This window comes from Aethalodelphis obliquidens, unplaced genomic scaffold, assembly GCF_003676395.1.
Source record: "Aethalodelphis obliquidens isolate GAN/ISIS:26980383/991018 unplaced genomic scaffold, ASM367639v1 scaffold2, whole genome shotgun sequence".
NCBI classification, from domain to species: Eukaryota; Metazoa; Chordata; class Mammalia; order Artiodactyla; family Delphinidae; genus Aethalodelphis; species Aethalodelphis obliquidens.
The window spans coordinates 19,375,776-19,400,855 of record NW_020837946.1 but is presented as its reverse complement, the minus strand read 5'-3'; the positions used below and the strand labels follow the sequence as shown (position 1 = coordinate 19,400,855).

The following is a 25,080-nucleotide window of genomic DNA, read 5'->3' as shown; positions in this document are numbered from 1 at the left end:
AAGGAAAGAGGCAGCAGAGGGAGAATATGAGATGCGCTCATACACGGGGGTGAGGAGCTGGAAAGTTCTGTTGGGCCTCAGTGATGCCAGGCAGCCCTCACTTCAGTCTCTTTCTCACCTGTAGCCCAACACATGTTCGAGGGCTGCAGTTCTAAAGCCTGCGTGCACACAGGTCCACAGACGCTCACAAGCACATGCGTGTACACACACACACACACACACACACACACACACACACACACCTAAACCTCAAATGTCCCTCTTGGCCACTCGTTGAAGTGAAGCGCTGTTCTGAGCATTTCTCAGATGAGAACACTAAGACCCAGGGAAGGGCTGAGGCTTCCCCACCAGGATCTCAAGGAGAAATCTGGGAAGAGGACCCAATTCCCCCCATCCCCTCAACTTCTCAGGAGGCAAAGGACTGAGCCGTGAGACCTCGGAAGCAAAGGCGGGAGAGGAAGGACGCAGGCCCCGGGGATTCTGGGGCATGACTTTCCCAGCCCCAGGGAGATGGGATCAAAGGAACAGAGCAGCAGCCCAAGCTTGGGACCAGGCTCAGAGAGGGCAGGACCTTGGCTGGCAATGAAAGCAAGAGGGCAGGGGCCCCAGGGGTGGGGCCACAGTGGGGAACAGGGCTGAAAGCAGGGGTGTGTTCCCACGAGGGCCTGGCCAGCCCCAGGCCAGCCGCCTGGTAAGGCTTCCCAGAGCCACGTGACCCCCAAGGCCACCCGCTTTGGCGCTCCCCGCTGGCGCCAGCTCCGAGCAAGCCAAGCAGACTTACATGGACGTCGCAGGGACACGGTATTCATCAGATGAGGCGTCGAGGGAGGTGGGCCCATGGGCTCCCCCCCTCCCCCGCCCAACTTCACCCGAGAGGCACCGGCTTCCTCTCCCTCCAGAGCCCCCTCCTTCCTGGGCACAAGGCAGCGGGCCAGCCAGGCCAAGGCCAGGGAAGGGAAGCTGGGAATGGGAAGGATATTGGGCTCCTGATTTCACAACCAGCTGGACAGAGACCCCACTTGGGAGCCCGCAAGGAAATCTGTGCTGGAGAAAAGGATGGATGGATGGAAGAGGAAACAGATAGCAACTACGGAATAAGGACCCATCAGAAAAAGTGGTCATGTATCATCAGTTGATTGGTGAAGAGACAGAGGCAATGATACTTGTAGACACGTGATTATTACTGAAACAGAAAGAGAGACTAGAGCACAGTTTCCAAGTCCATCTGCCTGATTCAAACCAACCAACCGAAACAAGACATTTTTGAGATAATCAGGGAAAATTGAACACAGACTAGGTATTAGCTGCTCTTAAGAAAATGTTATTAATTATGTTGACTGCGATAATGGTATTATGGTAATGTTAAAGTTAAAAGTCCTTATCTGTTAATGATATGCACTGAAGTATTTACAGTGAAATGATATAATGTCTGGGATTTGCTTTAAAAAAACTTCCAGCAAAAAAAAAAAAGAAAGAAAGAAAAAGAAAAGAAAGTGAAGGGGGACAGATGAATCAAAAACAGCAAGAAACTGACAATTTTTGAAGGAGGAGTATGAATACAAAGGAGTTCATCATACTATACTTCTGTACACGTTTCAAATCTCCCGTAATAAAGAACTGACCAAAGGAAAATATATATATGTAAGTTCATCTGATCCATGTTTCCTAAAGTGTGGTGTTCAAGATGATTTTCCTTGCAAACATGGCTCAACTACTTTACTTTAATTTCTTTTGTATTTAGCAAGAAATTAAAAACATAGATTAAGCCCATACATTCTATCACTTAGAATGAGTAAACGGTTAAAAAAGCAAGTCATTTTTTTAAAAAATGAAGTAACAGTGCAGGATGGTGATGACTGATATGGTAAAATGGGAAAGGAGGACAAGCCTGACGGCAGTTGGGAAACCAACGAGCTCACCCACACTCCCCGCTGCATGGGAAGCCGATAACTGACCCACAGTGGGAGTCTTTCACCATCTGCCCAAGCCCCCGTCTGCACCCTTGTCTGCAGGGACGCAGCTACACCGGAGACGTCAGCCACAGAGGGTGGATCAGGCTGCTGGTGGTGGACGGTGCTGACGTAGCCGGTGACAGACAGTGGACTGCTGCTGTTTACCAAGGGCAGCTCAGACCTGGCTCTGTATTTCCAGAATCTCCAATCCCCAGACTGTCCTTGGATGTTGACAATATCTTACCCATTTACAGATGGGGGAACTGTGACTCAGAGAGAATTGGTGACCTTCTCAAGGCCCCAAGGCCAGGGGGTAACAAAGCCTGGATTTGAACCCACATCTCTCTGACACCCAAGGCTGCTAGCTGAACCTTGAAGGTAGGTAGGTAACCAGGCCCAGCAGGAGCCTGAGGCCCAGCCAAGAGCTAAAGCAATGAAAGAGGTGGAAAGGAGGACAAGAGCCGTATGATCATGGGAGGAAAAAGAAGGAGAGGAAGTGCGGGAGGGCCTGCGCTGCACAGCGGGTTTGGGATGCCTGGACACCTAATTACACAGAAGTAGCAGAAAGGGAAAGACTGCAGCAAGTTGAATGGAGGTTAGACCGCTAGGGGAACTGGATGGTAGTAATGGAAGACTGTGAGCCTTGGTCATCATTTCAAAACATCACACTTCTGAGCTTCAGAATTATTCCAACTCGGTAAGGGGAGGTAGGTTATCCCACGCCTCCTGGAACTTCTAGTTGGTAGCCGAAATGCGTTTGATTAAGAGAACTGGGGAAGTGAGTATAATTTCTCAAATTGTGAGGTTCACGGGGGAAATACTAATAAAAGAATCTTTTCATTATCCATCTGAGCCTGAAATAGGCCTGAAAACAAAGGCGCTACGGTAGTGCCCTGGAGAGGGCTGCCTGCTTGCCCAGGTCTCTAACGTTAGGCTTCTAAGAACTGGGGAAGGAATGAGAAGGGACACTAATCTTCCTTTGCAAAGCTCTCAGCACCCAGGAGACCCCCATCCATCTTTCCTGGCAGTTGGGATGCCCCAGGGAGTTCCAGTCCCCCAAGCAAGTCTTGTCTCCCGTGCTTGCACCTCCTCTCAGGACCACATCCTGTGTCCAGGGTCCAGACGAGCTGACTGGAGCCTAATGCTGCGGCGGGAGGGGGGAAAGGGGGGGGGAGGGGGGCTGACGGGGAGGCAGGGGCCATTGGGCCATCTGCAGCACAGTGGGGGTTCTGGCTCCACCCATTCGCTAGCTGTGTGAGGTGGGGCAAGCAGCTTGACCTCTCTGAGCCTCTGACAGGTCCCCCGTCCTCCCCACCTTCTCCTCCTGTCGGTGCTGAAACTGGAAGAATAATAATAGCAACCTCCTCACGGAGCTGTCTTGAGAATTCAGTGACATGACCCATGCAATGTGCTTAGCATGCAATCTGGTACCTAATTGCTTAATAAATGGTAACTGCTCTTATTATTATTATTGCTATTAACTCTCCTATCCAAGGCCCACAGTTGGGCCCTTTGGCATTCAAGCTCTCCTGAGACTGGATGGAAGGAAGTGGCCGGTGGGCAGCGGCCGGCAGGACAAAGGAGGGGTGAGCACCGCAGCTCAACCTCATCCTCTCCAGGAATGCAGGGCTGGCGGCTGGGAGGGTGGGGGGCGAGGGGAGATGCTTCGCCGCTGAGGTCAGGCCCTATTCGGAGCTGGCAGTGCATTTATCATCCTCCTGGGTGAGGGGAGGTGGGGGAGGAGGGGGAGAGGCAGCTGCAGAGAGCAGTGGGAGGACTCCCTGTAGGGGAGGGACTGCTCCTGCACCGCGGTCCTGGGAGACCCCCGCAGCCCTTCCTAACTGGCCCAGTGAGTGTGGGGCAGGAGGAGTGCCAGCTTCACATAAAGGTGCCCCCCACTCATCGCCCCAACCAGGAATAGGACATTCACCCCACGAGGTGCACCATCCCCAAAGCTCTCCACAGCAACTCGATGAGCTAGACATTACTTTCATGATCCCCATCTTACAGAGGAGGAAACTGAGGCTCAGGCTGGTCCAGCTCAAGGCCCAAGGATACTCACTGGCACCAGTCCTATCTGCTGGCTCTTGTCACTGCCCCAGAGGCTGGGCTCACAGCAGTGGGTACAGCGGTGGTGCGAGAACAGATGTGGTCTTAAGGGGCACCAGCTGGCCTGTGCTATATTCCCCAGGTCAGTGCAAGGCAGGCTGGGACTTCAGGATTCGCCTGGGCTCACCATCCTGCCCCCTACAGACACACACATTCCAGTGCTGGAAGGCCCAGCCCTCCCCTGCCAAACACAACCATTTCTATTCTTGAGATTCCAATCAAGGGGTCCCAGCTGTCCCCTCAGTCCCCTGGGGCCCGTTCCTGGGCTCACACCAGCACCTCCTAGAACTAATCCCTTCCAGCTACAGTATCAACCTATTTCCTCTTAGGTTGTCCTCCACGAAGACCAAGGAAATAATCTGGTTACCCCCAGTGACTGTGCCTGATACCGACTCCTCTACTGAAGCTGAAACTGCCCTAGTCCTCAGTTTCCCCTTATGGAAAGAAACAGGGAGGTAGGAGGAACGCCCAGGCCCTCTCAGCAGCGCAGGTCTTTGGGATATAGTTAGGTTTTTCCTCTTGCGTGAAGGTCCCTTTACACTAGTTTCCACATCTCCTTCCCCAGTTCTGGAAAAGCCAGGCCTCTCACCCCCGCCTCCCCAGTGGTCTAAGAACTTCGGGGAACCCTGTCCAGTTACAGAGCCTTGCTCAGCACCTGTGGGCCCCTTGCAGTTTCAAGTCCCAGAAGGTCTCCCTGTATCTCTAAGTACTCCCCATCCGACTTCAGGATATTAAACACACACGCGCATGTGTGCACGCACACACTCGTATGTGCGCGTAGCCACAGTTCCTGCCTGGGCTCTGTGGTTGACCCACTTTAGACTCTCTGATGACCCTCTTCCAAAGTGATCAGATCAGAGAGAGGAACAGCTGCGGTTAACAGCACCTCAGCCTCTCCCAGGATGGAGCAGGGGGTACCCCAGGTGTATCCCTAGAAGGTTGGCGGCAAGTCCTGGAAGGTACCAGAAGCCAAGCCTTGCGGGGGGGGGGGGGGGGGGGGGGGGGGGAGCAGGTAGGTATGTTCTCACTCAGGCTTCAGAAGCGGGCACTTAAAACCCTTCTTCTAAATCCACCCACTCTAGAACAATGATTCTCGAGCTTTACAGAAGAAAGGAAGGATTTGCCCAAGCTCTCACGGAGAGCAATAATCAAAGGTCAAATCTGGAAACTAAAGAGGCCTGGACCAGGATTGCAAACTTCCATCCCCAACCAGCCTGAGGCAGGGGGCCTGTATTCTCCATCCACCCACCCATGTTGACATATGAAAAACCAAGTGACTCTCATGCTTCCTATAGAATGAGTGGGTGTGACAGTTTTGTGCGTCAAATTGGCTAGATTAGAGCACCTGGTGATTTAATCGAACACGATCCAGGCGTGTGTGAAGGTGTTTTGTAGATAGGTTAATATCTACAGTCAACTGACCTGAAATCAAGATTACTGTCGATAATGTGGATGGGCCTCATCCAATCAGTTGAAGAGCAAAAACTGGTTTCTTGGAGAAGGAATTCTGCCTCAAGGCTGCAACACCAACTCCCACCTGAGGTGTCAGCCTGCCAGCCTGCTCTATAGATTTCTGACTTGCCAGTCCTCACAACTGTGTGAGCCCATTCCCTAAAATAATTCTCTTCATATAAATATCCCATTGATTCTATTTCTCTGGAGAACCCTAACTGCTACAGGGAGTAAATAAGAGAGGTCAAAAACTATGGGTCCCACCAACTTAAAGGAACTCCCAATGGCCAGAGCTGGGTCAATTTGATCCAAGAAAAATAATGATAGCATTGGATTATAACCTATAAAGTAAAGTGGATATCCAGGTTCCATAGAGACATAAATAAATAATTGAATAAATAAATGGGGGATAAGGTACAGTTCTTTACAGTAGAATTCCAATTAATAAATGTAGAAGGAATGATGGAAATAGAAAATCAAGTAAACCAAAATTGAGGGACATTCTGCAAAATAACTAAGCAGTACTCTTCAGAAGTGCCAAAGTCAAAGGAAACAAAACAAGACTGAGGAATGGTCCCAGCTTGGAAGGGTCTAAGGAGATGTGAGAGATATATGCAAAGTGGGATCTGAAACTGGATCCTGGATCTGAAAAGAGGTAGTAACGGAAACACTGGCCAAATGCTACTAAGATCTGTAGATTAGTTAATAGCATCAGATCAATGTTAATTTCCTAGTTTCGCTAATCATGCAACAGTTCCAGAAGATGTCAACATTCCCAAAAAATGAGAAAAGGGTATAGTGGTACTCTTTGTACCATTTTTGCAAATCTTCTGGAAGTTTAACATCATCTCAAAATTTTAAAAAAATTTAAGTGGGTCCTGAAGAAGACACAGATTAGGGGTCAGAATGAGAGCAGAGGACTGTTAAAAAATTAAGTCCTTGGAAGGGAAGACGGATTGAACCTGAGAAGGTCCCCAGACTCCTGAGAATCAGATGAGAGATGCTCAAACTAAGGGGGCAGAGGAGGAAGAAGGAAGACTGCTCAGGGAGCAAAGCAAACAGACCTGGCCGAGGTGGAACACACGGGTATTCCAGCTCTGGGATCATCACCTGGAGAGAGCCACACCTGGCGTCTAATGATAATAACCACGATGCCACCACCACAACCACAGCTGCCACAAACCTCTGGCTACTGTGCACCAGCAGCTGAAAAGCACTCTCCACGTCTAGCTAATTTAATCTTCACCACAACCCTGCAGGAAGGTCTTCATAACCCCAGTTTATAGATGAGAAACTGAGAATCAGGGCACTTCAGAAACCGTCCAAGGGGGACTTCCCTGGTGGTCCAGTGGTAAAGAATCCGCCTTCCAATGCAGGGGACGCAGGTTCAATCCCTAGTCAGGCAACTAAGATCCCACATGCCATGGGGCAACTAAGCCTGCGGGCCACAACTACTGAGCTCTCGCACCTCAACTAGAGAGACCACGTGCCACAAGCTACAGAGCCCACGCACCCTGGAGCCGGCGTGCCACAACTAGAGAAGAGAAAACCCACATGCCACAACTAGAGAGAAGCCCGCGCACTGCAGTGAGAGATCTCACATGGCTCAACAAAGATCCCGCGTGCCGCAACTAACACATGGTGCAGCCAAAAAATAAATAAAATGTAAAAAAAAGAAAGAAAGAAAGAAAAGAAAACGGTCCAAGGTCATTCAGTTATAAGCAAGGAAAGCAGGAAACCAATCCAGCTCTGACTCCCAAGCTCCCAAGTCTTAGCACAAAAGAGACCTTCACTGCCCTCAGTCCAACCTCCTCCCCACAATGCAAGATGGCTGCTGAGAGCTCACCATCTCACCAGACAGCCCAATCCAGGGGGGACCATTCCAACTGTCTTCCCTAGAGGTCCAGGCAAGCTTAGTAAAGCAGAACTTCCTCCACCCAACCTGACTGCAGCCTCTGTCCTAGGACCCCATTCACAGGGGAGCCATGATAATAATTGCTGGTATTTATCTATTACTCTAAGCATGCATTCACTCATTTAGTTCTCACAATAATCTTAGGAGGCAGGGACTATTTTTATGACTTTTAGAGATCAGGAACCCAAGTCACAAACAGACTAAACAGCTTACAGAGTTAGTGAGCATTGAAGGAAAGTCAGAAGCGGGCTCGGGATTCTCACCACACCACCTCCAGGTCAGACTCTCTCCTGGAGCCTCTCCCTGAGTCTGGGTTCAACTCCTGGGTCCCCGTTCTACCACCTTCCTGGCTGTGTGAGCACACTGCTCAACCATCTCAGCCTGTTTCCTCCTCTGTGCCCTGAGGGATTATATTAATGCCTATCTTTTAGTGCTGTTGTGAGGATTAGATTAAATGATCCTGTCCGTGCAGGCACAGAGGATCTTTGTAAGCCAGAGACTAATGCTGGAATTCAAGCCAGTGTGATTTTCGGAGTGCAGGAAAGGGCACTGGAGCTTTTCTGCTGCTCCTCCAATCACACATGACCCACAAGTGAACTTCCTTCCCTGCTTCCTTGAACAGAACCTGGTTTGAACCCAGACACCTGGACACCCTCGCTTGGGTGCCCAGGCCCAGCCGGTGGAAACAGGCCAGGCGGTTAATGTGTGACTCGCTCTGTACTTCGCTGTGCCCCAGGACACACAATCCCATCTCCTCCTAATGGCCCCCCGCTATCATCCCACCCGACCTGCCTGCTGCCTGCTGGCTGCGGGTAACAATTGGCCAAGTCATTCATCAGCCAGGGGCCAAAACCCTCAGAGAGAGGGAGCAGAGGCCTCGTAGGTCCTGGGCGGGGCAGAGCAGAAAGGAGGACGTGGGGCCAGCAGGTGACCGCAGGGGGCCAAGAGGTGAGCACAGGTGAGGAAATCAATGTGCGGGGAGGGTAATGGAATGTGGGCCATGATCATTCTTCTGGAGTTGGCCAGGCCTGCTGGCTAGTGGGTTTCTGGGACACTTAGCCGTCTGTTATCCTTGGGTCTCAGAATAATAGAATAAGAGTTATCATCTACTGAGAAAGAGCCCACAGGATTTTACCTACGTTTTCTCTAATCCTCAAACCAACTTTGCAAGGTGGCTGAGACATATCAGTGGCAGCGTTTTTATACCAATGAGGAGACCAGTTTCATAGGTGGAATGATTTGGCCGCTATAACGCAGCTCATGTAAACGGCAGAATCAAGATCCACCTGAGCCCAAGGCCAGAGGGGCTCCAACTCCACCAGAACATCCAGGCTCCAGCACTGGTTTGGGGCCAGTGGCTTGGAAGGCTCAGAAGGTCAAGACTGAGTCTTGGTCCCCAGGGAGAGCCAAGCAGGAGAGAAGGCCGGGTCTTCAGGAGGCAACTCAGCGCCTTCCCTCAGGACCAGCAGCTTCTCTCAAGCAAAGGCAGACGCCCCAGGAGGGGAAGCCCATCTCTCCCTCGCTCTCCCTGCTCAGCCAGTTCCAGTGGACACTGCAGACCCTCAAGCTAAAAGCCAGAAGCAGCCAGGGAGGCTGGCATGGGCCAGGGGTTCAGGAGTCCCCTCCCTTCCCATGCCACTGACAGAACTTCTAATCTGCCCTCTCCCTGCACCGCAGACCCTGGCCCTCACCAGATCCCTCACGCTCGCTGTTTCTTAGCAGGAAACTGCTGGCCTTTGTTCCCTCCTCCACATTTCACCATGTGTCCTGTTTCAGCGGGACCCCAGGATTTCCCCCTCCTGTCTCCTTCTCTGGCTCTAATTCTCCAGCTCCCATTTGCCTTTCTCTCCCTGCTCTGGGTTCCCACCCTCCCCTTCCTAACTCCTGCAGTCTCTCAGAAGCAGCAAACCCCCGTGCGATGTTTACACAGCCCCAGAGTCAGAAACGCTGAAAAATATGACCTTTTGGGAGCCACATTCCAGGAAAATGAGAAGCCAGTCGCAGCTCAGTGTCACTTTCTCTCCCAGCCTTAGGTGGGTGTGGGTGTGGGTGTGGGTGTGCACGCACGTGTGCACTGACTGCTTATGACACACTCCAAGTCTACTCAGTAACCCCTGAAGGCCCCGCACTCTGAGAGACGACTCTAGGAAGACTGAGGGGAAGGGAGGATTATTACAACTTCTCAAAATATTTTATAAAGTGGAGATAAAATGGCTTCCCACCCAAGACCTACCTCATCCTTGACCCCCACTGCCAGGGAAGCAGAAGCCGGAGGAACCAGTGGCTTCATAGGGCCCTGTGCCCAGTGGAGTTGAAATGGGGTCTCCAGGGGCAAACACACGTTAGTCAGGTGCTATCAAGGGACCCCAGCATCAGAATCACTGGGGGTGTTAGACAGTAATGCAGATCCCTGGGCCCAAGCCAAGCCCCACCGAACCAAAGTTGAGGGTGGCAGGAATATGCTTAATGGGCTCGCCAGGCAAGGCTGAGGCCCACTGACAGGTGATGCAAGGGAATGGTGACCCATGGCTCTTCTCCTTAGAATTCAGAAAACGAGCCTCAGCAGCAGAGAGTAGAGGCTGAAAGTGGAAAAGGAAGTAATGAAAAGTCATCAGGCTTTGGAGCCAGATACTCAGATCTGAGCTGCCTGCTAGTTTCATGACTGGTGCAAACACTTCACATCTCAGTTTTCTCATTTGAGAGTGTGGCCCATTATATCCGCTTCATGGGTGGTTTTTCAAGGATTCAATGAGATGAGTGTCGAGTAGCCACCACGCAGAGGATACTCAACAAACAGTGGCTATAAACAAAGTGATTATAATGAAAACCCCTGCCAGTTAGAGAGAAAATAGGTTCTTTGAAAAGGTAAACAAAGTTGATAAGCCTTTAGTAGACTGAGCAGGAAAAAAAGAGAGACCACGTAAATTACTTGAATCAGAAATGAAAGAGCGGATACTACCGACCTTACAGAAATAAAAATTATGAAGGAACACTATGAACAATTGTAGGGCAATAAATTAGATAGCTAAGGTGAGCTGGACAAATTCCTAGAAAGACACATTGTACCAAAACTGACTCAAGAAGAAATAGAAAATCTGAATAAACATATAACAAATAAAGAAACTGAATTAGCAATCAAAACACTACACAAAGAGAAAAGCCCAGGCCCAGATGACGTCACATGTGAATTCTGCCAAACATTTAAAGAATAATCAATATCAACTCTTCACAAACACTTACAAAGTGCAAGAGGAGCAAACACTCATTCTATGAGGCCACTGTTACCTCGATATCAAAACCAGACAAAGACATTACAAGAAAAAGAAAACTAAAGACCAATATTTCCTATGAACAGAGATGCAACAAAATACTAGAGACCAAGTCCAGCAACATATAATAGTAAGAATTATACATCATGACCAAATGGGATATGGCCCGGGTATGCAAGGTTGTTTCAACAGCTGAAACTCAACTACTGCAATATACCATACCAACAGAATAAAAAAACAAAAGCACCACGATCATTTCAACAGATGCAGAAAAAGATGTGACAAAACCCTGATTTAGAAAACATTCAACAGGGACTTCCCTGGTGATCCAGTGGGTAAGACTCCATGCTCCCAACGCAGGGGGCCTGGGTTCAATTCCTGGTCAGAGAACTAGATCCTGCCTGCATGCCGCAACTAAGAGCCTGCATGCTGCATCTAAGAAGCCCACGTGCTACGACTAAGAAGCTCTCATGCCGCAACTAAAGATCCTGCGTGCTGCAACTAAGACCCGGCACAAGCTAAATAAATAAATAAATATTATTTAAAAAAAAAAAAAAACACTCAACAAACTAGAAATAGAAGGAAAAGTTCTTAATGTAATAAAAGGCATCTATGAAAAACCCACAGCTAACATCATGCGTAATGGTTAAAGACTGCATGCTTTCCCCTAAGATCAAGGACAAGGTGAGGATTTCTGCTCTTGCCATTTCTAGTTCTAGGAGGTTCTAGCCAGGATGAGTCGGCAAAAAAATGAAATAAAAGGCTTTCAGTTTGGAAAGGAAGAAGTAAAACTATCTCCATTCACAGATGAGATGATCTTGTATACAGAAAATCCTACAGAATTCATTTTTAAACTATTGGAATTAACAAATGAGTTCATGAAGGTTGCAGGATAAATCTTCAATATACAAAAATCAATTGTATGGGGATATACGTATGCATATAGCTGATTCACTTTGTTATACAGCAGAAACTAACACACCATGGTAAAGCAATTATACTCCAATGAAGATGTTAAAAAAATCAATTGTATTTCTATACACTGGCAATGAACAATCTGAAAATGAAACTAAGAAAACAATTCTATTTAAAATAGCAACAAAAAGAATGAAATATTTAGGAATAAATTTAGCCTCCCAAAAGTGTAAAACTTATACTCTGAAAACTACAAAACAGTATGAAAAGAATTTAAAGAAGATCTAAATTAATGGAAAGATATGCCATGCTCATGGATCAGAAGACTCAACATTGTTAAGATGGCAATACTCCCCAAACTGTTCTACAGGTTCAATTTAATCCCTATTAGAATTTCAGTTAGCTGCTTTGTAGAAAGTGATAGGTTGATCCTAAAATTCAAATGGAAACTCAAAGGATCCAAAATAGGCCAATCTTGAAAAAGAAGAATAAAGTTGGAAGATTCACACTTCGAATTTCAAAACTTACTATAAAACAGTAGTAATCAAAATACTGCGGTACTGGTGTAAGGACAGACATACCCTTATTCCATTCTCAATGGAATACAATTAAGAGTCCAGGAATAAACCTTCACATCTATGGTTAACTGATGTTTGACAAGGTTGCCAAGAGTTTTCAGTGAGGAAAGAGTAGTCTTTTCAACAAACTTCTGGGACAACTGGATAGGCACATGAAAAAGAATGCAGTTGGGCCCTTACCTCATACCATATATAAATACTAACTCAAAGTGGATGAAAGATCTAATGGTAACAGCCAAAACTATAAAACGCAGAAGAAAACATAGGGATAAACATGACTTTGGATTTGACTTTAGCTATGACACCAAAAGCACATATGCCATAACAGAAAAAAATTAGATAAATTGGACTGAATCAAAGTTTAAAACTTGTGTGCTGCAAAGTAAAAAGACAGCCCACAGGACAGGGAAAAAACGCCTCAAATCACATATCTGATGAGGGACTTGTATCCTGAACATAGGAAGAACTCTTATAACCCAACAATAAAAAGGCAAATAACCTAATTTTTTTTTTTTTTTTTTTTTTGGCGGTACGCGGGCCTCTCACTGCTGTGGCCTCTCCCGTTGCGGAGCACAGGCTCCGGACGCGCAGGCCCAGCAGCCATGGCTCATGGGCCCAGCCGCTCCGTGGCACGAACCCGTGTCCCCTACATCGGCAGGCGGACTCTCAACCACTGTGCCACCAGGGAAGCCCAATAACCTAATTTTTTAAATAGGCAAAGAATCTGAATAGACATTCCTCCGAAAAAGATATACACATGACTAATAAGCACGTGAAAAGATACTCAGCATCATTAGTCACCAGGGAAATCAAATCAAAGCCACCATGAGATATCACTTCATATCTACCAGGATGGCCATAATCAAAAAGTCAAATAAGTATTGATGAGGATGTACAGAAATCAGAATCTTCATACATTGCTGGTGAGAATACAAAATGATGCAGCTATGTTGTAAGTTGAATTGTGTTCCCCAAAAAAAGATATGTTGAAGTCCCAGTACCTCAGAATGTGACCTTATTTGGAAGAAGGGTCTTTATGGAGGTAATCAAGTTAAAATGTGATCATCATGGTGGGCCTTAATCCAATATGACTGGTGTCCTTATAAAAATTTGACACAGAGACAGATAGATACAGAGGAAAGATGATAAGAAGACACACACAGAAAATACCATGTGAAGCTAAAAGATTAAAGTGAAGTATCTATAATCCAAGAAACAGCAAAGATTGCCGGCAAACCACTCAAATCTTAGAAGAGGCAAGGTGCGGTTCCCCCTACAGCTTTCAGAGGAACGTGGTCCTGCCAACACCTTGATTTTGGACTTTTAGCCTCCAGAACTGTGGGACAATAAGTTTCTGTTAAGTCAGTTTGTGATACTTTGCTGCAGCAGACCTAGAAAACTAATACAAGCTACTTTGGAAAACAGGCTGACAGTTCCTCAAAAAGTTAAATACAGAGTTACAACAGGACCCCATAATTCCACACATAGGTACAGATAGATAGATAGATAGATAGATAGATAGATAGATAGATAGATAGATAAAGAGAAGTGAAAACATATGTCCACATGAAAACTTGTTCATGAATACTCACGGCAGTATTATGCACAATAACCAAAAGGTGGAAACAACCCAAATGTCCATCAACGGATAAATGGATAAACAAAGTGTGGTATACCCATACAATAGAATATTATTAGGCCATACAAAGGATGTACCTTGAAAACATTATGCTAAGTGAAAGAAGCCAGCCCTGAAGAACATACATTCTATTGTTCCATTTATGTGACGTCTCCAGAATAGAGAAATACATAGAGACAGAAAGCAGATTCGTGTTGCTTAGGGCTGGGGCCGGGGTGCGGGAAGCAGAGGGATTGAGGAGGGACAGTTAAACTGTATGAGGTTTCTTAAATGCTGGAGAGGGTGTGGAGAAAAGGGAACCTTCCTACACTGTCGGTGGGAATGTAAGTTGGTGCAGCCACCATGGAAAACAGTATGGCGGTTCCTCAAAAAACTAAAAATACAGTTGCCACATGATCCAGCAACCCAACTCCTCAGCATATATTCGGACAAAACTCTAATTCAGAAAGATCCATGCACCCCCATGTCCATAGCAGCACTATTCACCATAGCCAAGACATGGAAACAACCTAAATGTCCATCGACAGATGAACGGGTAAAGAAGATGTGGTATACTACTCAACCGTAAAAAAGAACGAAATCATGCTAGTTGCAGCAACACGGATGGACCTAGAGATTATCATACTAAGTGAAGTAAGTCAGAAAGAGAAAGACAAATACCATATGATATCACTTATATGTGGAATCTAAAATATGACACAAATGAACTTATCTACAAAACAGAAAGACTCACAGACATAGAGAACCCAGTTGTGGTTGCCAAAGGGGAGAGAGGGCTGGGGAGGGATGGACTGGGAGTTTGGGGTTAGCAGATGCAAATTGTTATATATAGAATGGATAAACAACAAGGTCCTACTGTATAGCATAGGGAACTATACTCAATATCCTGTGATAAACCATAACGGAAAAGAATATGAAAAAGAATGTATATAAATGTATAACTGAATCACTTTGCTGTACAGCAGAAATAAACAAAACATTGTAAATCAACTAAACTTCAATAAAATAATTTTTTTTTAGTGTATGGAGTTTCTTTTTGAGGTGATAAAATGCTCTAATATTGACTGTGGTGATGGTTGCACAACATTGAATATACAAAAAAACCACTGAAATGTATGCTTTACCTTGGTGGTGCAGTGGTTAAGAATTCGCCTCCCAATGCAGGGGACCCGGTTCAATACCTGGTCAGGGAACTAGATCCCCACATGCATGCAGCAACTAAGAGTTTCCATGCCACAACTAAGGAGCCTGCCAGCTGCAACTAAGGAGCCCACCAGCTGCAACTAAGACGTGGCACAACCAAAAATAAATAAATAAAATAAGTAAATTTTTTTAAAAAGCAGTGTATGCTTTAAATGGGTGAATTGTATGGTATGTGAATTACATCTCAAGAAAGTTGTTATTTTTTTAAAAAGAGTAAGAGAGGCCCTTGACCACAGAAAGCACTATTACACACTCGGCACTGTGCTGGGTGCTGACCAAGACAGCAAGGACAGAGATGGGTCTTCAGAAGCTGCAGACCAGCGGTTCTCAAATTTGGCTGCAAAGGGGACTCACCTGGGAAGCTTTTATTTAAATCAACTTTATGGACATATAATTCATATAAACTAAATGCATCCCTTCCTTTTAAGAATATAGTTCAGTGAGTTTGACAAACCCATACTCTGGGTAACCACCACCACAATCAAGATAAAGAACATCTGTATCACCCAAAAAAAGTTACCTCACACTCTTCTGCAGTCAATCTTCCCACCACCCCCCAGCTCCAGGAAAGTACTAATCCGCTTTCTGCCAGGAGAGTTTTGCCTTGTCAAGAATTTCATAAAAATATAACCACCTAATATGTACTCTTTTGTGTCTGGCTGCTTTCACTAAGCACAGTGTTTTTGAGATTCATCCACGATGCTATGCGTAACAATAGTTCATTCGTTTTTATCACCACGTAGTATTCCACTGGACCTTTATGACACAGTTTGTCCATTCACCTGCTGTTGACTATCTGGGTTTTTCCAGTTTGTGAATTGTGAATTCATAGCTATTGTGAATAAAGCTGGTATGAATTTATGGGCAAGCCTTTCAGCGGACATGTTTCCATTTCTCTTGGGTAGATACCTTGGAGCAGAATTGCTGGGTCATAAGGCAAGCGTATGTTTAACTTTATAAGGAATGGTCAAACTGCTTTCCAGAATGGTTGTGCCATTTTACACTCCCACCTATGGTTGCCACTTTCAAAAATCCCAATGCCCAGGTCATGCCCCAAACCAATTAAATCAGAATCCCTGGGGAGGGGGACCCAGGCATCATTATCTTTAAAGCACCCTAGTGATTCTAATGCACAGACAAGGTCTGGAACCACTGCTACAGATCTCAGGTGCCCTGAGGCAAGCAAACAGCAAAAGACACACTATATTCACCTCCATCTGTTTTCTCATTCTTCCTTGATAGTGGAGAGGGAGAAGAGAAGCAAAACACATGCAAGCATCATCTTGCTTGACACCAGTGCCCTTAGCAAGCTTGGCTGGTCTCTCAGTTCAGATTTTTCCCCACCATTTTTTGTTTTGTTTTGTTTTGGGGTTTTTTGGCGGCACCGTGTGGCCCAGCATGGCATGTGGGATCTAAGTTCCCCAGCCAGGGATTGAACCATGCCCCCTGCAGTGGAAGCGTGGAGTCCTAACCACTGGATCGCCAGGGAATTCCCATCTCCCCTCTTTTTCTGAGTTAGAAGAAGGTAGGAGGAATACAAAATGATAAATATTAGCAACATTTTGACCACTTAATTTTGAGCTTGGCATTTTAGCTGGGTTATCATAGAGCCCTACAAAATAGGTACTACTATAATCCTTGTGTTACAGATGAGGAAACTGGGGCTCAGAGAGGTTAAGTACCTTGCCCAGGGTCACACAGCCAGTTATTATTGTAGTCAGCATTTAAACTCAACAGTCTGTCTCCAAGGCCGAAGAACTTAAGCACTCCACTGGGCTCAGAGCAATGGATGGGTCTCGGAGCCATGAACCTCCTCCCACTACCCTGCTATCCTGGTAGCAGGAGAATACAACAGGCCTCCAACACAATTGTGAAGGGAGGCTGCAGGTGTGTTTATGAGAGAGTGGGAGAGTGATGTATAATGTGACTGAAAGATGGGGGTTAATTATGGGATTTCCTTTCCTTTCAAGCTTAAAGGATGGGATTTAAATCCCTCTGGTACAGGGGAGGAGACCAACTCATTGCTGCAGCCTCCCCCCTTCACCCCCCTCGCCCCTCCCCCCCTCCCTGTGCTGAGGGCAGGGAGGCGCCAGGGCTGGGAAGAGGGCAGGAGAACTAAAGGAAGCTAGGTGACAAGAGGCTGCCCGGAGGCTGAGGTGTGGGCCTGGGCAATCAGCCTGCCCAGCATCTACCTGGTCCTTTCATCTAACTCTTATCTGACATGGAATAGACAGCTAGCATTTTGCTGGAAGGAGCCGCCCTTGTCAGCTGGGACTGCTATTTCAAACAAGGGGGCAAGTCAGGAGTGAAAAAAGGGTTTCTCAGACACGTATCAGGATGAGGGGAAACTGGGTGTGGGCTGCGCAGGAACTCTCTGTATTATCTTTGCAAATTTTCTGTAAATCGAAAGCCAGCCTAAAATGTAAAGTCTCCTTTAAAATAATAAATAAATACACAAATGAATAAGATGTATCTGGAGGTTGTAGAACCCTATAGCAGGCAAGTGAGGAGAAAAGCAAAACAGAAGAAAATCTGCTGTGTATATACACACTGTGCACATGCTCAAATAAAAGTGGAAGACAAATCCTGGGCCATTCATTTTAAATCCTCAATAGGAGAAACAATTGGGGACAGATAAGGACCCCTATGAGACTTAAGGGTGGGGACTAAGGGAGGCTTAGAATTTGCTCCCTTCAAGAGATTTAGGGGGACAGCTGGAGAGTGGGGCTCCCGTGAACTACGATGAGTTGCCAGTGCCTGTACCAGCCCCTTCTCTCTATTTGTCTCTGTTTCTCCGGCTTGCTCTCAGACTCACCTCCCTTCTCACCTGCTCCCCACCATTTATCCCAGGGCAGTGCCAGAAAGCCACTGGCACTAAGGTGCCCTTAGCCAAGTTGGTTACCGTCCCTGGGCCTCAACATTGGGTCTCTAAAATGGGACTCCCAGGAGCCCTGCCCACCTCCCAGGACTGAGAAGGTCAGGGAAAATGTTTTGTGTATTACAAAGTTCAGTGTAGACACAGGTGATTAAATGTTCAGAGCCAGTCTGCTCACAGTAGCCCCAAACTGGAGATAACCCAAATGGCAATCAGCAGTGGAATAGATAAATAAATTGGGGTTTATTCACATACTGGAATACAACACAGCAATAAAAAAAGAAGGAACCACTGCAACCCACCAGAACACAGATGAGCCTCCCAGAGATAATGCTAAGTGAAATAAGCCAGACACAAAAGTAAACATACTGCATGATTCAATTTATATGAAGTTCATAAACAGGCAAAACTAATCTCTGATGGTATAAGTAAGACTAGCAATTACCTTTGGGGGATATTGGTTGGAGGGGAGCATAAAGGCTGCTTCTGGGGTGCCAGAAATGTTCTAGATCTTGATCTGGTTCATATATATGTACAAATCTATCAATTTGTATACTTGGCGGTATGTGAGTTACACCCCAACTAGACAGTGTAAACGCCTATATTTATTATTTGGGAGCATCTTTTTTTTCCTTTTTTTTGGCCACACCATGCGGCTTTGGGGATCTTAGTTCCCTGACCAGGGATTGAACCCGGGCGCACGGCAGTGAAAGCGCCGAGTCCTAACCACTGAACTGCCAGGGAATTCCCTATATGGAGCATCTTTGTGTTAGGAGGTAGGAGAACTTTTCGAAGGAGAATGTTTAAATGGTTTTTCTGCTCCTTCTTTCCTGCTCTCATCCACCCCCTCGGCCTCTCCCTATATAGGAACTTCTTGTTTCTCAACATTCCTTTATTCCACTCCTTTACTTCTTCACTGGAACCTCTACTACAGGCCAGGCCCTGTTCTAGAAGCTGAGGGCGCAACGTACCTCTCAACAGTCCCAAGTGCAACGAACATGTATTTAACATCTGCTCTGAGCTGAGCACTAAGGGCCCTCCTCTACCAGCACTGAGCATTTTCTCTCAAGCAGGTCCAAGTGGCAAAGAACGAGGCACAGAGTATCTGGGCTCCTTTCTAGTTTCACCTATGGTTCCAAGAAAGAAGATGCCTACTACGTGTCAACGTGCATTTAATCCTCTATAACCCAGCTCACACAGCTGGAAGGCAGCAGGGTAGAGTTCAAACCCAGGTACGTCTGATTCCCATGCCCCTGCCCTTCCCACCGCTCTCGAGACCTCCCGAGAGCCCGATCAGTTTTGCTCTCTCCCTGGAACTCTGTGGTCGTCAGCCTCCAAATGGTCCCAGTGATTCTCGCCTCCAGGTATTCATGTCTTTATAGGCCCCTCCCACACTCAATGGGGCTGACTTGGGTGACGAACAGCATATTGTAGAAATACTGTTTGTCTTCCAAGGCCAGGCTATAAAAGCCATGGGGCTTCTGCCTCGCTCTTTCTTGAATCACTCACTTGGAGGCAGCCAGGCGCCATGTTATGAGGACACTCAAGCAGTCCTATGGAGATGGCTGTGTGTCAAGAAACTGACACCTCCCGCCAAAAGCCAGCCCCAACTTGCTAGCCACGTGAATGAACCATCTTAGAAGGAGATCCCCCAGCCCGTCAGGCCTTCAGATGACATTAGCCCCACCTGACATCCTGACTGCCACCCCACGAGAGACCCCAGCCCAGAACCGGCCAGCTAAGCCACTCCCAAATTTCTGACGCACAGAAACTGTGTGTTGCTGCTTTAAGTTACTAAATTTGGGGGTAGTTTGTTACATCGTATTGTAGCGTATAAATCATAGAGCCCCTCTCAGAGCCATGGGTTCATGAGGCAGCAACAGTCTGGAAGGAGGCATGTTTAGGCATCTAGAACCAGCCACTTACCAGAGGGGTGGCCAGAGCGAGCTGAATTTGAGAGGACAGGAGAGGATCAATACCAGCAAGAAATCCCCAGTGTGTGGGAAAAGAACTGTGAAATAAGAGACCAAGCAAAGCAGAAGTCCTGGCACCCTCTTCCCCAGAAATTTCCCACACTCTTCATCTACCTCAGTAAACAGAACCACGTGTACCCGGTGACTCTGGCCAAAAACCTGGGAGTTATCCTTGAGCCCATTCTCACTCTCACACCCAACATCCCATCCCATCCACAGCCAGGCTCTGGGCTCTACCCCAGAATGCATCCCAGGCCTGGTCCCTTCTCACCATCTTTCTGGCAAGCGCCATGGACTAAGCCGCCAGAGTCTCTCACCTGGACATCAGCTGCCTCCTGACCCACCTGCCCGCTCCTACACTTCTGCCTGCTCAAGGTCAGAGTGGCCTTCTCCAAGTGGAGATCAGATCATGCCTCACGCTTAGGACCCGCCAGTGCTCACTTCTCTCCAGCCACACGGCCTTCTTCCAAGCGTGACAAGCTCACCTCACCTCGGGTGCACTGGCTCTTTCCATCTCTCAAATCATCATGTAACATCACTGGAGTCTCCTCGCACACAATACTTCCTTGGAGGAGTTGTCCTGGGCCACTCAGCCTAATCATTCTCTAACCCCCGCTCTAGCTCGATGCCCTCATAACTTGTTTGCCTATTTATGGTCCGTCTCCCCTGTGAGAATGTCAGTCCCATGAGGGCAGAGGCCTTCTCTGTCTTGTTCACCTACAACAGTGTCTGGCATACGGAAAGAGCTCAAAAAACATTGGTTTAATGAATCCCTTCTAGAGGCAGGGGGATGGATGAGATGATCTCCAAGTTGATCTGGTTATAAAATCCAGGGTACAGAGCTCTGCTGTGTGGTCTGGGGCTCACATCACCCTTTCCCGGCAGGAGGAAAAGGCAGGGCATTAGCAAGATCTGTAGTTTTAGGGGAGAGACTTGCCAGGTGGGTGGAGCTCACACCCCCAGTGGGTACCGTTTCCTATAGAGGAAAATCCTATAAAAAGCCCCATTTGTCTGTCTGGCCACTGCCCTGCCACGCCACCTCTCCCCTCCGGGTTAGCCTCATTGGCTGGGCAGAGCAGGGCTGCTGCAGCCTGGTGTATTCTGAGCCCCCAGCGTATGTGAGAACTGCCAAGCAGAGTACGCCTCCCAGAAGCCATCTTTGTCATCTCTCTGCGTCCACACAGGAGGCAGCTGTACAGCAAGGAGCCATCTTCTGTCGCACCTCTCAGCCTCTCTGGGCCCCCTTTCACCCTACTCAGGCCTTCACTGGACATTCATCACCTATCCTCTCTGACTCTATCCACTACTGCAAGAGATGGAAGGCAAAGGGGGAAAGGCAGGTAAGCATCAAGGAATGTCTGCCCCTAGGCAAGAGGGACATTTTAGAAGGAAGCGCAAAGGCCCAGGGACAGAAATGGGTGAGGAATTATACTGTGAGACATTGGGAAAGTCAATCAACCTTTGGGTGCCTCGGTTTATCTGTAAAACAACGAGATCTTTAGGCCTGTTTTATGCTCTGGTAGAATTAAAAGAATAAAATCAGATAGCGCATTGAAGTGTTTTCTAAGGCCTACAGCACTGTACAAATGTCCATTGTTATTAAGAGAAACAGGTGCAGGAAGGGGGGGGGGTTGATTGGGGAGGAGCAAGAACACTGGAAGGTTCTGGGGTTAAAGGTGGAAAAACTCTGCTCTGGATGAAGAGAACAAGGTGGGAGATGCAGGGAGAGGCAGAAACTCACTTCCCACCCAGAGAAGAAAAGGCTGAGGTTGTCAGAAAAGCAGAAGACAACAGAAGGGGCAGAAACTATCCAGGTGGCAGAAACAAGCCAGGCCTTTTGCACTCCTGCCAGGACAGCCCTCCAACCTGGAGTTTCCAGATGGAGAGACCCCTCCCCTACCCCACAGCAAGGCTGTGTACTCTGCTTGAGCAAGGTCACCCAGGAGGAAGTGGATCCCCTCAGAGAGGCCTACTCCATCAGCACCTTTCTCCAATGTAACTCTCCGCCCTCAGAGCTACCAATTGATAATAATCAATTACCTGTTATGTTTTTGAGCACCTATTGTGTGTCAGGCACTGTGCTGGGCACGTCACACACATTATCCCATCTCATCCTCATAATAACCTTTTCTTACTCCCATATCCTTGAGAATGAAACAGAGGCTCAGAGAGGTTAAATGACTTGCCCAAGGTCACCCAGCTAATAAGAAGCAGAGCATGAGATGCACCAGACACTGGGCCTCAACTCCTCAAAGCTCCTTTTTGAAGCATCCTCCCCCTTCCTTCCATTCACTGAACTCCTTCCTGAAAGATTAAGTGTGAACAGCAAAGGCAGGGGTTAGAGGGCAGGGAGGATATTAACAATAATGGGGACAGTGCGTAGACTGGCTGCACATGAAAGGTTGAGGCAGAGCACTTCCACCTCCAGAAAGCTGAGCGCATCTGACGGAACAATTTCCTTCCCAAGTCATCCATCAAAATCCATCCTGGTGTCATCCCCACCCCCACCCTCATTACTCCAAGGCTGCCACCAGGTGATCACTCTTCTGCAAAAGCATGAGAGGATGCAGCAAGGGACCAGCCAACCTGGCCAGCCAGGACCCAGCAATTCCTCTGGTCTTTCTTTCCTCCTGTTTTCCTCTCCCACTAAGACAAGTCAGGAAACACTGATGGGGAAACTGAGCACCGAAGTGGGATCCCGCCAATGAAGAGAGTGGACAGTCGCTCAAGGAGGTTCCAGACCCAGCGCGACGCTGACCTCTGACCTTTTTCCACCTCACCCCCACTCCCCCTACCTATCCCCTTCTCCGCCCTCGGGGTCCTATGGCTGTGGCACTATCCCGCGTTTTTCTAGGCTGGCCAAATCCGGCCAACTAGAGCTCTGCGCGGCCCAAGGGGGAATTGAAATGCATCCCTCTCCGCCTTCATACATTCACTCCCCTTGAGAACTAGGTGGAAATACCTTCAAAGGCCCTTCTCCAGGAGCTCGATCCCCGCCAGCCACCCCCAATAGCCGCCGAGCCTGCGCATCGCGCCCCCATCCCCCTCGCCGCCCCCGCCCCCGGCCCTCGCCTTCACCTTGACCTGAGCCAGCTCCGGGGCCCAGAAGCTTTGCATAAACAAAGAGAGAAGGAGGGGACGATCAGGGCACCGCCCCCGGCCCGCCGGCGCCCCCGCTCCAGTCCCGTGACCCCTAGCCCGTCCCGTCCTCAAGCCCCCCGCGGGGCCAGCGGCCCGCAGCCCCTTACCTTGGCCTGGCATTTCCGATGACAGGAGAAGCTGCAGACTGCAAGAGGGCGAGACACAGAAAGAAAGTTTAGCCGCGAGGTATGAAATGGAAACTCCGGCGAAATCTCCTCCCACCCCCGCCCGCAATCCGCGCTCGGGAGGGAAGGAGGGACGGAGGGAAGGAGGGACGGAGAGAGGAGGGGGCGGGGGGCTGCCGCAGCTCCCCGGGGCCTGAGGGGCGAGAACGCCCGGGACTGCGAACCCGCGGGCCGAGGAGGCGCCTAGACCACGTTGCCAGAGCCCCTCGGGCGGCCGCGGGAAGTTGGGAGGAGCGAGGGGAGTGGAGGGGAACCGACTCCGCCGCTGGATCCTTGCAGAGGGCAGAGGTGGCCCGAACCCAGGGTCCTTGTCAGCCGAGCTAGGAACAAGGGGACCTTCTCCCCTTACACGCCCTGCAGGCAGCTGGCACCCGGGAACCACGATCACACTCACTTCCCCCAGGAGAGACACACAGACCCAATTTATGGTCCAGGAGAGGCCCGCGCGCGCGCGCGCGCACACACACACACACACACACACACACACACACACACCCCAATAACCACTTACACCCATACACTCAGCCATACCTGCACACATAGCCAGCCTTGCACACCCACTCACAAGCTCAAGGAGAAACCTCTGACTGGGGGCGGGGGGGGGGGGGAGCCGCACACAATTTCATGGGAGATCCTCGGAGTACAGCCTGTACACAGACGTGTGGGCACAGATTCACAAACTTTATGTGTTGAAACACACGTGAGTTGAAACACACACACACACACACACACACACACACACACACACATACACACACACGACTTGCTCTGCCCTCCCACTACCAGAAGCTGGAATCAAATTTCCTGTGGGGTTCCCTCAGCCTGGAATGTCCCAGCCTGCCCACCCTAACCCCAGGGCCCTCCACCCAGGATTTGGTGAGCCCCTCTCACCAGGTCCCGAAGATGGGTGAGGGGTCTCCTGAGCTGAGTTCCTGCGCTGACTTGGGCTGCGGAGGCAGGTGGGTCAGGGGCGCCGGTTAGGGAACAGGGAGCCACCCTGACGGCGAATCCTCACAGCCCCGGACCACAGTCGGCTGCCCTGCCTCCTGGATCTACAGTTACCCAACCCCTTTCCAACCACGAGCCAACCAGATCCCCAGCAGAACGCAGAAGGGAGACTGAGGCACAGCTGAAGGCCCAGAGCCGCCAAAAGAGGCTCCCAGGCACCCCACACGAAGGCTTCTGCTTTGTCGGTGGGAGTAGGGGTCGGGGGGAAGCTGGGAGGCACACCAGCTGGAGTCTGGGGTGTGACCTTGGCCAGCCCTTGTTCTCCAGCACCTAGTTCTGGCCCCAGCGCAGCCTGTGGTTCAGCCCATGATGCGCAAGGCTTTCCTGACCCCACCAGCCGCACGGCCCGGGGACTTCTCCGCCCCCAGCCACCCACGTCAGGTCAGACCCACCCATCAAGCCTTTCTGCTTCTCCCTCTGCCCCACCCCCCCCAACCCCAGGCAACGCCCCTGCAGAGGGTGTTTCCACTCTGACGCCGGCAGCCTGCCTAGCCCCACCCCCACGCCTTCTTTTCTGGCCTAGGAATGTGGAATTGAGAAAGCCTCTGGCCATGTGGCCTGAGCTTTGAAGGCCCTTCCAGTCAGGCAGGCGCCCCACTGGGCCACTGCCTCCAAACCAAGGGACTTTTCCTCTTCCTCTGCTAATCAAATGCCAGGTCTTCAAGAATAAGGCCTGGGCCCCTCCTCTGGAGGCCTCTCTCACTCTTCCCTCCTCCTTGAAGGCATCACCACAGAGTGCCATTTCCTGCACCATCTTGGTTCCTACACTGTGGGCTCCTTCAAGGAAGGGACCTCCTGGCTCTCTGTCTCTCTCTCTCTCACACACATACAAACACACACACACACACACACACACACACACACAC

The 25,080-nt window shown here is 48.9% G+C and overlaps 1 protein-coding gene across 4 annotated transcripts in view; it reads right to left on the bottom strand.

The window, feature by feature from the left end:
• The window catches only part of TNS1 (tensin 1), a 204,983-nt gene that overhangs the window by 150,464 nt on the left and 29,439 nt on the right, over positions 1-25,080 (bottom strand). For all 4 annotated transcript variants that reach the window (XM_027121786.1, XM_027121791.1, XM_027121783.1 and 1 more), the window contains exon 3: positions 23,129-23,166. In XM_027121786.1, coding sequence (XP_026977587.1) covers positions 23,129-23,166 — 38 coding nt within the window. The remainder of the gene's footprint in view (positions 1-23,128; positions 23,167-25,080) is intronic.